This window comes from Notothenia rossii, assembly GCF_949606895.1.
Source record: "Notothenia rossii genome assembly, chromosome: 3".
Lineage (NCBI taxonomy): Eukaryota > Metazoa > Chordata > Actinopteri > Perciformes > Nototheniidae > Notothenia > Notothenia rossii.
The window spans coordinates 18951825-18965418 of NC_136901.1; the positions used below are offsets into that span (position 1 = coordinate 18951825).

The 13594-nt window shown below is 41.6% G+C and overlaps 2 protein-coding genes across 3 annotated transcripts in view; one reads left to right on the top strand and one right to left on the bottom strand.

The window, feature by feature from the left end:
- Window positions 1-2419, bottom strand: part of eml3 (EMAP like 3) — a 72662-nt gene extending 70243 nt beyond the window's left edge. The window contains 2 exon segments of the mRNA XM_079671118.1: window positions 1865-2045; window positions 2159-2419. Of these exon segments, the coding sequence (XP_079527244.1) occupies window positions 1865-1889 (25 nt within the window). The 5' untranslated portion in view covers window positions 1890-2045; window positions 2159-2419.
- Window positions 2420-3176: 757 nt separating this feature from the next.
- Window positions 3177-13394, top strand: ecsit (ECSIT signaling integrator). Of its 2 annotated transcripts, XM_079671742.1 has the most exons (9): window positions 3177-3306; window positions 4261-4387; window positions 4418-4514; window positions 5067-5466; window positions 6190-6413; window positions 6554-6611; window positions 6963-7111; window positions 7472-7577; window positions 12976-13394. In XM_079671742.1, exons 2-9 carry the CDS (start codon window positions 4296-4298, stop codon window positions 13248-13250), a joined length of 1401 nt encoding a protein of 466 aa, XP_079527868.1. In that variant the 5' UTR covers window positions 3177-3306; window positions 4261-4295; the 3' UTR covers window positions 13251-13394. The 2 variants fall into 2 exon arrangements, with proteins under 2 accessions (XP_079527868.1, XP_079527867.1); XM_079671741.1 differs by having other exon boundaries at window positions 4261-4514.
- Window positions 13395-13594: the final 200 nt, after the last annotated feature.

Consider the following 13594-nt stretch of genomic DNA (forward strand, 5'->3'; position numbering starts at 1 on the left):
GTTCACTGAGGTAAGTGGCAGCCTCTACACTATATTTTACACTTGCCTCCAGCACTGAGCCACAGCAGCCTTGCCCACATATGCTGGCTGAGAACTCATGTGATATTTACTGTTCCCCAGTGCCTCGCCGCCCCACCAATTTACAAGACAAGCAAACACAACATCAGCACATGAGGTGGGAGCAGGGCCTACATATGTGTAACAAAAGCAGCATTGTGCAACACTGTTATAGCTCCATTAAACTGTCAGCAGTGAGGAAAGAGCAGGTCGAGCTTTGAAACATTCAGGACTGTTGTTGCTTGCAAAAAGCCTTGGGAAGCAAACTGCCTGCGCATCAACATGGACAGACTGTTCATAACTGACTGAAGATCATAAACAGTGCAAAAGATTATATACACTTTATACTTGTTTTGCATTTTCAACCAGACAGCTGAGTTTTCTTTGATCTCTGACAGCTCTGCTGATTCAGCTACTGAAAACTACAGCCAGGACTTTATCCAATTGAAAGCTTCACAACACAGAAAGATTCATAACGTTACCTAACCACTGTCACATTAGTCACAACAGATATCTACAGTTAGGAAGGCACACTGATACAAAGCAGTGTTGGAAGAACTACTCAAATCCATTACTTTAGTTCAAGTACAAATACTGTGGTCTGATAATACTTCACTTCAAGTAAAAGTCCTGATTTCAAAATGTTATTTACGGTAAGTAAAAGTACAAAAGTTTAGCATTCAATTGTACTCACAGTACAAAAAGTAAAATGACTCATTCTGCACCATTGCCCATTTCAGATTATAAAAAAAGTACATAAGTATTATTATCTTATTTGCACATCAAGTATCAAATGTAAAAGTACTTATTATGCAGAATATATTTTTCCACAGTGTTTTATTATTATGGTTATTATATTATCCTATTTTTATGTAATAGCATTTTTGTGTAGTAATCTTACCTCGATGTGGACCAAATGTAGTTATTTGTAATACCGTGTAGATTAGTAGTACAGTACTTATGAACTATTAGTAGTGAATTAGTATATGATCAGCATATAATATGTTTTCATAACTGAGTGTGTAAAAATGTTTAGTGGAGTAAGAAGTACAATATTTGCAATAGATGTGAAGTAAATTACAAATGTCGAAAAATGACTTAAGGACAATACTTGTAAAAGTAAATGTACTTAGTAACTTTCCACCACTGCCTAAACCTGCGTGCCAACATAGAGACAGAGTCTGAAAGCAAGGCTAAAGCATCATGCTCTAAAACCGAAAGTAGCCCTCAGCAGAAATGGTAACTGGAGCAGCTGCTCTTAAGCAGGACCTGCAGCAGGATCCACACGTACACAGACTCCAGAGCTGTCATGGTGTAACACAGTTTAGATCGACACATGCATCACTATATTAAACATCAAAAGTGTACAGGGCGTTTCTCGATGGCATCTAGTATGAAGCCAAACAAACAGTAATACTGTGCAAAATGTGTAAGCACCACAAAACTTTCTTAAAAGTTGGAAAACCCGCCTGTTGTCCCACTGTCATCTTCCATCAAAACACAGGCTACCAATGAATGCGTTAGGAAGCATTACGAAATAACTGTAAAACGTTATTACATTAAGAGCTGCTTCAAGAAAGATGTCCAGCCGAACTAACCTGAAATTGTACAATTACGTAAAATGCTGTAAATCATGTATTGATGACAATAAGCAAGATTGTTTTATTGTATTTAAGCAAAGTGTTCCCTCCATAACCATGTTTGCGACATATCCAAATAGTCAGGCAACGTTCCATAATGCTGTTTTCAGAAGAAAAAAAGCACATAACAGAGACACAAAATACAGTTTTTTTGCTTTTTCACTCACCCAAACTGTTAGTCGAGGAATCCATAATCCGAAGTTTAAATTGTGGAAGGTTTCTTCAGAGGGGAAGCCTGGACCGAGGAGTGTTTTCCATGCTGAGAGGAGTGTCAGCAGTCACACTCTGGGGACGAGTGTCAGACTCCCGGGGTAAGCAACAACAACACCGGAAACGGGGGCAGTTTTTCTGTAAAAAGAAAGGCTGTTGTTAGTTGAACCATACATAAATAAGAATAAATAACTAAATCACGTGAATATCAATTAATTGCATAATTATGGTAAACAAAGTAACGAACTTACAAAACAGGACGTCACTTGTGGAAAGAGTCAACTTGCCCTCCGGAAGTGGTGTAGCTCATTATGGCTAGCTTGATGCTATTCGCTTCAGGGCACCATGCAGAGATGAGTTATGGAAGTCAAAAGATGTATCAAAATTGCTTTTACAAGCTGTCTCCAACAGTCTTCAGTCTCCTTGTGTGACGCAGTAAAGACAGTCTACCAGAAGTGTTAAAGAAGATAGGAGTTTTACATTTACAACACACACTTCTGAGCGACTGTCAAATCCAAGCTGGTTGTATGAAAGCTTTTTGGCGCCACCAAGCGGCAGTGTCATGTATTGAACGCACATCTCATTTATCACTGGAGAGCAGAAACTACGACTTGGTACGAATTTAAATGTAAATGTTGTGTTGGTTTAGCTTTCCACTTGTCCAACGTTTGATCAGAGGTGGAAGAATTACTCAGATTATTTATTTCCAATACTACAGTGTACAAATACTCTGCTACAAGTAAAAGTCCTGTGTTCATCCCTTCAATGTTGCACTTTGTAAAATTGGGGTTCAATTGAATGACTTACTTAATTACTACATGGTGGCTTAACCTTTAATACTATATGATAATGTATTAGTTTATTTATATGTTGTATGAATAGCATACATCTGCAAAGTAACTCGTAACTTAATCTGTTAAATAAATGTAGTGGAGTAACAAAGTACAACATCTGCCAACAAACTGTAGTGGAGTAAAAGTATAAAGTAGCATGAAACGACAATGCTCAAGTAAGGTAAACCTAAATGTTTTTACTTAAATACAATACTTGAGTATATGTACTTAGTTACATTATGTTAAAAAATCCATGTTTGCAAATGTTTATGTTTTCTTTTACAGAATTTGATAAATAAGTACAATATAATAACTTTCTATAACGAAAGCAGCAGCCAAAACATCTTAAAGATAGCCCATTTTAGAGGAGTGTACCACACAGTGATAAGAAGCGTTTCAGCTGTAAATCAGAGGTTACGGAACCTTTATTTGCCCATGTTTCTGTTGTTTGGGGGAAGCCATTGTGTGTAGGACCCGGATGTCCTGCCGGCTTTTTATCATGGAGGCTTCCAAGGAGAGGGATTTCTGAAGGAGACTGTTTGTTCGTACATCTGTCAATTCAAATGGTGGGTATTGAGCACGGGATTAAAAGCTATGTAGTTGTTGTTTAAAATATACCTCAGTCATGGATTGCTGAACCAAAAAATGCAAAATAACATGCTTGACATTTAGCCATTAACAGCTCCTATAACTGTGTATTCGAAACTTCAGAGACAAATGTGTATTTTTAAGGTTTTCTTGCATCTATGCAAATATTTACACGCTACAACATGTGTCTGAAGAACGGTTAGCAATACAGTAGAGTCCCTCTTCAGGTCGGGTATAATAAATGCATTATAAAGAATGTATTATATTCAGTGGTGTCGTTTAACTAAGTACATTTACTAAAACATGTTGGTACTGATACTTAATTTGAGTATTTTCAAATGATGCTGCTTATGCTTTTACTTCATTACATGTTGTTGTATACTACAAAAATACGTTGTATTTATAATATGTCCTTCACTCTATATGTATGCATTAATGTGACTTACATGTATTATTCTTTTTTTAAATGACGTTTGATCATGCAAGCAAAGTGTACTTTTTATGAAAGGGGACTTTTTCTTTATGTATTAGTGTTACTTGTGTGCTTATTTAGGTTATTAATTTGTAATATAAAACACACATTATTATAGTTTTAACTGCCCATTAGTGTATACATTTTAAATATCTGGGTTTTAAAATGGCCATTTTGAATAACGGGTGCTTTATAATGCTTATACTTTTTTACCAAAGTACAATTTTCCATGCAAGACTTTTAATTATAACTGAGTATTCGTACACTGCAGTATTGCTACTTCTACTTAAGTAAATAATCTGAGGACTTCTTCCACCTCTGATTGCTGATACACACCTAAATACAAAGCGGTGCTGTCACACTATAGGAGTATAACAGTCTTACCAGAGTGCCTTGAATGCATGTTATGAGAATAATTCAGCCGTTCTGAACACTGTCCATGTTTCTGCCCCGTTTGCAGTTCTGTTTCCTGAGAGTCAGTGTGATGGATCTACCATGAAGTGTGCCCGCTGCCTGCTCCAGCTGCAGGGTCTCCGGCTGCAGGGTCTCCGGCTGCAGGGTCTCCAGCTGCAGGGTCTCCAGCTGCAGGGTCTCCAGCTGCAGGGTCTCCAGCTGAGGGGTCTCCAGGGACAGTCCGCCCGTTCTAGAGCCCAGCAAGGAGCTCTGCTTCAGTCCTCCTCTCAGCCTCACATGCTGCAAAACACCCAGCACCAGGTACACTGTCATTTGATTCAGAATACTTTAAAAATGTGTCTTTGGCTCTGGCAAATAGGATAAAATAACACTACCATACACAGTACAACATGCTATTCATATACTACATACAAAAAGAGAGAAATTGCATTGTAAAGTGACGGAGTGGCAGTCTTAATAAAAGTGCAAAGTGGTTTTGTTCTTGCACTGACTTGGGCCATTAACATATCAGTTGTATTACAAATACATAAAAATGAGGTGTTGGTGGCAGAAAAAAGGACCCTTGAGGCTTGAAAAGGGGGCTTAAGTTTGAGTCAAAGAGTAATCTCCAGCTCAAAAGATTCCATGAAGCAAGTAATCGCAGAAACATGTCTCTTTCCTCAACGATCTTCTGGATAAATGAATCTCACCAGTCAGTACTTATAACAAATTGTAGCAGAAAAATTATAAGAAAATAAAACAGAACATGTACCTCAAAATTAAACTGCTGCTGTGACACCAGATAGTGCATCTCTGTATGGCTCCAACGATGTAATTCCAGCCAGCCTCTTTCTTGTTTCCGACTTATTGTAGGGGATAAGGCGTTTCTACAGGAGCCCGATAAATGACAAGAATCAACCCATCCCCATCATCGATGAGAACGACAATAAAAAGGACAAGTCTCTGGTCATCCATGACGACCTGTTTGAGCAGGTTGCCAGGGAGACCAAAACCAAGGCCACGTTTAACAAAGTGGTGGAGGTGTTCATCAAGCAGGACGTGAGGCGCCGCGGCCACGTGGAGTTCATCTACGCCGCCCTGCAGAAGATGCCGGAGTTCGGCGTGGAGAGAGACCTGGCCGTCTACAACAAGCTGCTGGACGTCTTCCCCAAAGAGGTGTTTGTGCCCAGGAACTTTATCCAGATCATGTTCAACCACTACCCACGGCAGCAGGAGTGTGGAGTGCAGCTGCTGGAGCAGATGGAGGGCTATGGTGGGTGATGGGAGTCTGCACAGAGACACTTCCATGTGTTATACCAATGTGTCTGTCCTCTCAATAATAATAATAATAATAATAATTAACTTCATGTTTATAGCACCTTTCAAATCATAGTTTGGTGTGAATCCTGAGAAGCATTCCCAACATGTGTTCTTCTACTGCAACATGTTGATTCTTCTCACAAATTCCTCATCGCAGAAATTCTGTTCAAACATCAAAACATTAGGAATCGACGGTTATTACTCCCAACATTCATAACTTTCATAATTCTAGAAATCTTAACTCATAATTAATTCAAATTTGTATTAAGTTCAGCGTCAGCTTTTCAGCATACAGCATTCACACCGCAATGTCTTCAGGAAGTGCATTCTCTAGTTACAGCACAGACAACAGAACACTGGTGAGAAGTGAACGAAACAACAGCATCTAAACGTAAAAACACAGGGTAAAACAGATAGACACCAAGTGTTCTGCACTAATGAGTTAAAGACTGAGACAGAGAACCAAGACTTGACCTATGATAATGACTTCACTTTTATCAGCATTTAGCTACAGGAAATGTTGTGACATCCATTTGCGGATATCCTGGAGGTAGTTGAGGAGCTAACCAGTGTTATGAGTGGATGCAGAGTCGAAGCTTAAATACATCTGGGTGTCATCTGCATAGAAATGCAAATACAGATGATGACATGATCAGTCTTTATGATTGTTTTTCAGGTATCATGCCAAACGTTGACACCAAAGTCCTGCTGATCCAGATCTTTGGAGTGAAGGGCCACCCCGTGAGGAAATACCAGCGCATCCTGTACTGGTTCCCAAAATTCAAACACACAAATCCCTACCCCATCCCCAAGAATCTGCCGGAAGACCCCGTGGACCTGGCACGCTTCAGCCTGGCCCGCATCGCTGATGACCGGGACGCTAAAGTCACCGTGTATCAGGTACCACTTTGGAGAGGGAAATACGTTTAACACACCTATATTATTTCATGTGTTGATTTTCTTATTATTTTCCTTGGCCTTTCTTGACAAATAGATAACCTGTATTTTCCAATGTTTCTGTGTATCTGCTCTTTCTCTAGCTGCCCTGCACAGACATCACAGAGAGCGGGGAGGAGATCACACTTCCACATGTAGTCGGTATGGAAACTGTTTTATTTTCGTTACATGATTCCCACTGTTTAAGGAACCTTAGGAGTTGTATCCCACGCTGGTTTGGTAAGGGGATTGAAGAAAACATGTGGGATTCTGTGTAAAGTTTTGTATACAGCTGCATTTATATACATATTTTCAGTTATTGCCTTCTTTGCCACATTATTGCAGTAAATGCTTTTAAGCCTAACTGGAAAGGAAACAAACAACTATAACAAACCAGGAAACTGTATTCTGAGCAACATACAAATGTTAAATTAATACAATGGTGGGATCAGATCCATATATAACTCAGACGTGTTCTCACTCTCTTTGTTCCCTTTCCTTCCTGTGTCCCAGGTATCCAGAGCCCCAGCCAGATGGAGCTGCTGGCCCAGCACAACCCCAGCCGGCCCGTGTTTGTGGAGGGCCCCTTCCCTCTGTGGCTCCGGGACAAGTGTGTGTATTACTACGTGCTCAGAGCGGACCCCGTACCGCCTGAAGAGAAGGTGGGAAAACTCTCTGCTATTATCTGATCAGTTAGTAACAGGAAATGCATATCAGTGTTGGTCATGTCATTGTGGAAAAAACATGGACAACATTTAAAGGATTACATTCACATGCTGTGAGTAATATAATAACAGTGTATTTCACCTTATAGATAGATAGATGGATAGAAAAGCACTTTATTGATCCCAATTAGGGAGTTTTTTTAGTTACAGCAGCATAAAAAACAAGACAATAAGAGAAATTAAGACACTAGAGAATCACCGGTCCAAAATATTTCCAGTAACAAATACAATGCAGCTTGACGAACACATAAATGATAATCTGAGTACTTATACCACTTATGATCCCCCCCCTTTCAGGTGGAGGAGCCCTATGACCCAGAGAGGTCTTTGGCGTATCCTCTGCAGCTGGACCTGGATCTGGACCGAGACCTCGGGGACGAGGAGAGCTTCGATGTGGAAGACTGTAAGACACTGAATCTGGCAAATGATTTAATGACATTTACGGTGTTCAGAATGAAACAGGAAGCTCATATGGAGTCTGTTGGAGATATACATTGATTTATATTATTTCATCGTTTAATATTTATTTTCTTGCTATTTTAGTTTATAGCAAATGTATTATTATTTAGTGTTGTGGCACGGCGTAGTTGAATACTCGATTCTGATCAAGGTTGTTAATACTTGATAACACACTGCTGCTAAGCAAAATAATGACCGTTGCTAAGGAGGATCAAGGGAGAGAAAGAGGTTAAGCGACAGAGCCTTGGATGTCAGATACATCAGCATATGAAGGCAGAGAGGAAGTAAACACTAACAGGAACAGCAGGAGAAGACAAACAGGAAGTAAACACTAACAGGAACAGCAGGAGAAGACAAACAGGAAGTAAACACTAACAGGAACAGCAGGAGAAGACAAACAGGAAGTAAACGCTAACAGGAACAGCAGGGCCCTTTGCCATTTCTCTAATTCCCCTCCTCGACTCCTGTCCTTGTGTCTTAGTGCCGCCCACAGGAGATGCGAGCGGAGGAGCCGAGGAGAGAGGAGGGGAAGCAGCAGGCAGTTAGAGAAATGAGAACTCCTCTCCTCTGAGCGGTCATTTTAAAGAGACGTCCATTAATGATGACAGGAGGCACAGCTGCCCTCTGTCTGATGGACAGATGTGTTCATGACCACTTATATATTTACTTTGATTCATTGACAGTGCGGTATAATGAGACAATAACAGGCTGCAGATGCGGACATACACACATACAGTGGGGCAAAAAAGTATTTAGTCAGCCACCAATTGTGCAAGTTCTCCCACTTAAAAATATGAGAGAGGCCTGTAATTTTCGTCCTAGGTATACCTCAACTATGAGAGACAAAATGAGGGAAAAAAATCCAGAAAATCACAATGTCTGATTTTTAAAGAATTTATTTGCAAATTATGGTGGAAAATAAGTATTTGGTCAATAACAAAAGTTCATCTCAATACTTTGTTATATACCCTTTGTTGGCAATGACAGAGGTCAAACGTTTTCTGTAAGTCTTCACAAGGTTTTCACACACTGTTGCTGGTGTTTTGGCCCATTCCTCCATGCAGATCTCCTCTAGAGCAGTGATGTTTTGGGGCTGTCGCTGGGCAGACGGACTTTCAACTCCCTCCAAAGATTTTCTATGGGGTTGAGATCTGGAGACTGGCTAGGCCACTCCAGGACCTTGAAATGCTTCTTACGAAGCCACTCCTTCGTTGCCCGGGCGGTGTGTTTGGGATCATTGTCATGCTGAAAGACCCAGTCACGTTTCATCTTCAATGCCCTTGCTGATGGAAGGAGGTTGTCACTCAGAATCTCACGATACATGGCCCCATTCATTCTTTCCTTTACACGGATCAGTCGTCCTGGTCCCTTTGCAGAAAAACAGCCCCAAAGCATGATGTTTCCACCCCCATGTTTCACAGTAGGTATGGTGTTCTTTGGATGCAACTCAGCATTCTTTCTCCTCCAAACACGTCTAGTTGAGTTTTTACCAAAAAGTTATATTTTGGTTTCATCTGACCATATGACATTCTCCCAATCCTCTTCTGGATCATCTAAATGCTCTCTAGCAAACTTCAGGATTTGAGTCCCTGGCGGCGTAGTGTGTTACTGATGGTAGCCTTTCTTACTTTTGTCCCAGCTCTCTGCAGGTCATTGACTAGGTCCCCCCGTGTGGTGCTGGGATTTTTGCTCACCGTTCTTGAGATCATTTTGACCCCACGGGGTGAGATCTTGCGTGGAGCCCCAGATCGAGGGAGATTATCAGTGGTCTTTATGTCTTCCATTTTCTAATAATTGTTCCCACAGTTGATTTCTTCACACCAAGCTGCTTACCTATTGCAGATTCAGTCTTCCCAGCCTGGTGCAGATCTACTATTTAGTTTCTGGTGTCCTTTGACAGCTCTTTGGTCTTGGGCCTGGCCATAGTGGAGTTTGGAGTGTGACTGTTTGAGGTTGTGGACAGGTGTCTTTTATACTGATAACGAGTTCAAACAGGTGCCTTTAATACAGTTAACAAGTGGAGGACAGAGGAGGCTCTTAAAGAAGAAGTTACAGGTCTGTGAGAGCCAGACATCTTGTTTGTTTGTAGGTGACCAAATACTTATTTTAGCGAGGAATTTACCAATTAATTCATTAAAAATCCTACAATGTGATTTCCTGGATTCTTTCCCCCCATTCTGTCTCTCATAGTTGAAGTGTACCTAGGACGAAAATTACAGGCCTCTCATCTTTTTAAGTGGGAGAACTTGCACAATTGGTGGCTGACAAAATAATTTTTTGCCCCACATATACAATTTCAGAATCAAACAAGTATGAGAGCACTCACAGCATAATAACGTAACACTATCAGAGACTGCATATATCCCCCCCCCCTCTCTGGTCGCTACAATGAGGAAATTAAATTACGGGCCAAAAGTTTTATAAGTATTAAAAGTAAGCAGACTTAGACACCAAACCAACTGAGACCTGTCTGTCCGCTGCATCTACGCACACACACACACGCACACACACGCACACGCATGCACACACACCTACATACAAATAAAGAGAGTAATGTAGGCCTGTTATACTGAGTGATATATATTAAAGCAGAGCAGTGTGTATAATATATATCACTCAGTATAACAGACCTACATTACTCTCTGTATTTGCTTTAGTTTAGTAGATATCTACAAACAAAGAGTCGATATTTTTCTAAAACCATTTAGTGCTTCACATAATAAAATACACAACGGCTGTAGCCCGATCATATGCTTTAGGAGCTGTAGGTGTGTGTGGTACAGTGTGTAGGTGTGTGTGGTACAGTGTGTAGGTGTGTGTATGGTACAGTGTGTAGGTGTGTGTGTGGTACAGTGTGTAGGTGTGTGTATGGTACAGTGTGTAGGTGTGTGTATGGTACAGTCTGTAGGTGTGTGTAGTACAGTGTGTAGGTGTGTGTATGGTACAGTCTGTAGGTGTGTGTAGTACAGTGTGTAGGTGTGTGTATGGTACAGTGTGTAGGTGTGTGTATGGTACAGTGTGTAGGTGTGTGTGTGGTACAGTGTGTAGGTGTGTGTATGGTACAGTGTGTAGGTGTGTGTGTGGTACAGTGTGTAGGTGTGTGTATGGTACAGTGTGTAGGTGTGTGTGTGGTACAGTGTGTAGGTGTGTGTATGGTACAGTGTGTAGGTGTGTGTGTGGTACAGTGTGTAGGTGTGTGTATGGTACAGTGTGTAGGTGTGTGTGTGGTACAGTGTGTAGGTGTGTGTATGGTACAGTGTGTAGGTGTGTGTATGGTACAGTGTGTAGGTGTGTGTGTGGTACAGTGTGTAGGTGTGTGTGTGGTACAGTGTGTAGGTGTGTGTGTGGTACAGTGTGTAGGTGTGTGTATGGTACAGTGTGTAGGTGTGTGTGTGGTACAGTGTGTAGGTGTGTGTATGGTACAGTGTGTAGGTGTGTGTATGGTAGGTGTGTGTATGGTACAGTGTGTAGGTGTGTGTATGGTACAGTGTGTAGGTGTGTGTATGGTACAGTGTGTAGGTGTGTGTAGTACAGTGTGTAGGTGTGTGTATGGTACAGTGTGTAGGTGTGTGTATGGTACAGTGTGTAGGTGTGTGTGTGGTGTAGGTGTGTGTGTTGTACAGTGTGTAGGTGTGTGTATGGTACAGTGTGTAGGTGTGTGTGTGGTACAGTGTGTAGGTGTGTGTGTGGTGTAGGTGTGTGTGTTGTACAGTGTGTAGGTGTGTGTGGTACAGTGCGTAGGTGTGTGTATGGTACAGTGTGTAGGTGTGTGTATGGTACACTGTGTAGGTGTGTGTATGGTACACTGTGTAGGTGTGTGTATGGTACACTGTGTAGGTGTGTGTGTGGTGTAGGTGTGTGTGTTGTACAGTGTGTAGGTGTGTGTGGTACAGTGTGTAGGTGCGTGTGGTACAGTGTGTAGGTGTGTGTTTGGTACAGTGTGTAGGTGTGTGTGTGGTGTAGGTGTGTGTGTTGTACAGTGTGTAGGTGTGTGTGGTACAGTGTGTAGGTGTGTGTGGTACAGTGTGTAGGTGTGTGTTTGGTACAGTGTGTAGGTGTGTGTGTGTTGTACAGTGTGTAGGTGTGTGTGTTGTACAGTGTGTAGGTGTGTGTGTGGTACAGTGTGTAGGTGTGTGTTGTACAGTGCGTAGATGCGGCAGACAGACGGGTCTCAGTTGGTTTGGTGTCCTCTGCTTGCTTTTAATACTTGTAAATACAACTTTTGGCCCGTAATTTAAATTCCCCATTTCAGCGACCAGAGAGAGGGGGGGATATATCCAGTCTCTGATAGTGTTACGTTATTATGAGAGTGCTCTCATACTTTAAATTGTATATATTTACATAAATATATATGTATGTGTGTGTGTGTGTGTATATGTCCGAATCTGTAGCCTGTTATTATCTCATTATACCGCACTGTGAATGAATTAAAAGTAAATATATAAGTGGTCATGAACACATCTGTCCATCAGACAGAGGGCTGCTGTGCCTCCTGTCATCATTAATGGACGTCTCTTTAAAATAACCGCTCAGAGGAGAGGAGTTCTCATTTCTGTCCATCAGACAGAGCGCTGATGTGCCTCCTGTCATCATTAATGGACGTCTCTTTAAAATAACCGCTCAGAGGAGAGGAGTTCTCATTTCTCTAACCGCCTGCTGCTTCCCCTCCTCTCCTCGGTTCCCCTCCTCAGTCCTCCGCTCACATCTCCTGTGGGCGGGACTATGACACAAGGATAGGAGTCGAGGAGGGGAATTAGAGAATTGAGAAAGGGCCCAGGAGAAGACAAACAGGAAGTAAACACTAACAGGAACAGCAGGACAAGACAAACAGGAAGTAAACACTAACAGGAACAGCAGGAGAAGACAAACGGGAAGTAAACACTAACAGGAACACGCTATGGGGTCTGGACTTGTTAGTGGAACATAACTGTGAACTGATTTGAAAGTTACAGAAGACTTTGATCGTCATTTTAAGTGACGTTGTTGTTGTTGCATTTCCAGCCATTAATTGAAGTCGTTTTTTATGCTTTTATTTTGAAGGCAGCGTTGGGTGATTCGGTGATAATTGAACAGACAGGTGGTGGTGGGATTAGCGCACCAGCATTAGCATATGTTTTGTTACCAGAACACAGGTCAAACCATTGTTCTTTATATGTTGAATGGCTGGAATACAAGAGAATAAATTAACAAAGACGACGTTCTTGGACAATGAACATCTCCCTGCGTAAGATTAGCTTGTTGGTGCCCGAGCTGCTGTTTTATTGTGAGTAAAAATGTTCTGTTTGATTTCTGTATTTCACTGCTCTGAGTGTGTAATGAGGCTGTTGTGTGTGTTCTTTCAGTGGACGAGGGGGCGGTGTTCGCCATGTGTATGACCAGCCAGGGAGACCAGGCCGTGCTCAACCAGTGGGTCTCCGGCCTCCAGCAGAACAACCCCATCCTGGGCCGGGTCCCCACTCTGTTCCGCCTGGAGCAGGGGCCCCGCGAACTACAGGGGGCCCATAAAACAAAGTCAGACCACCAGCACAGGCCGGACCCCCAGACTCAGAGAGAGGAAGAAGAAGAGGAGGTATCAGTGGAGGAAGAGCCGAGGAGAAGCCAGGGGATGAAGCAGTGAGCAGACTAACGACTGACAGAAGACTCATAACACACTGTATATGTGAGTTTATTTATCAAGATATGTCCATGCTGGGGAGGGGCTGGATCAGATTTCAACAGGGGTACACCAACTCAGCAGTAAATAAATATAATTCAAAAGAAATGTGTGATGATTTGTTGATTTTAAATCATCTTAAGCAGTGGTTCCCAGGATGTCACAAAATACAGATTTCACATAAACAAAGGTTTTTTCTTGGTTTTCTTGTGATCTTACATTTATTTACTATTAAATAAATAATAAAAATAAATAGAATTTGTTTTTCTTGTTTCCCCATATATCCATTCAACTCTCAACCCCGGGGC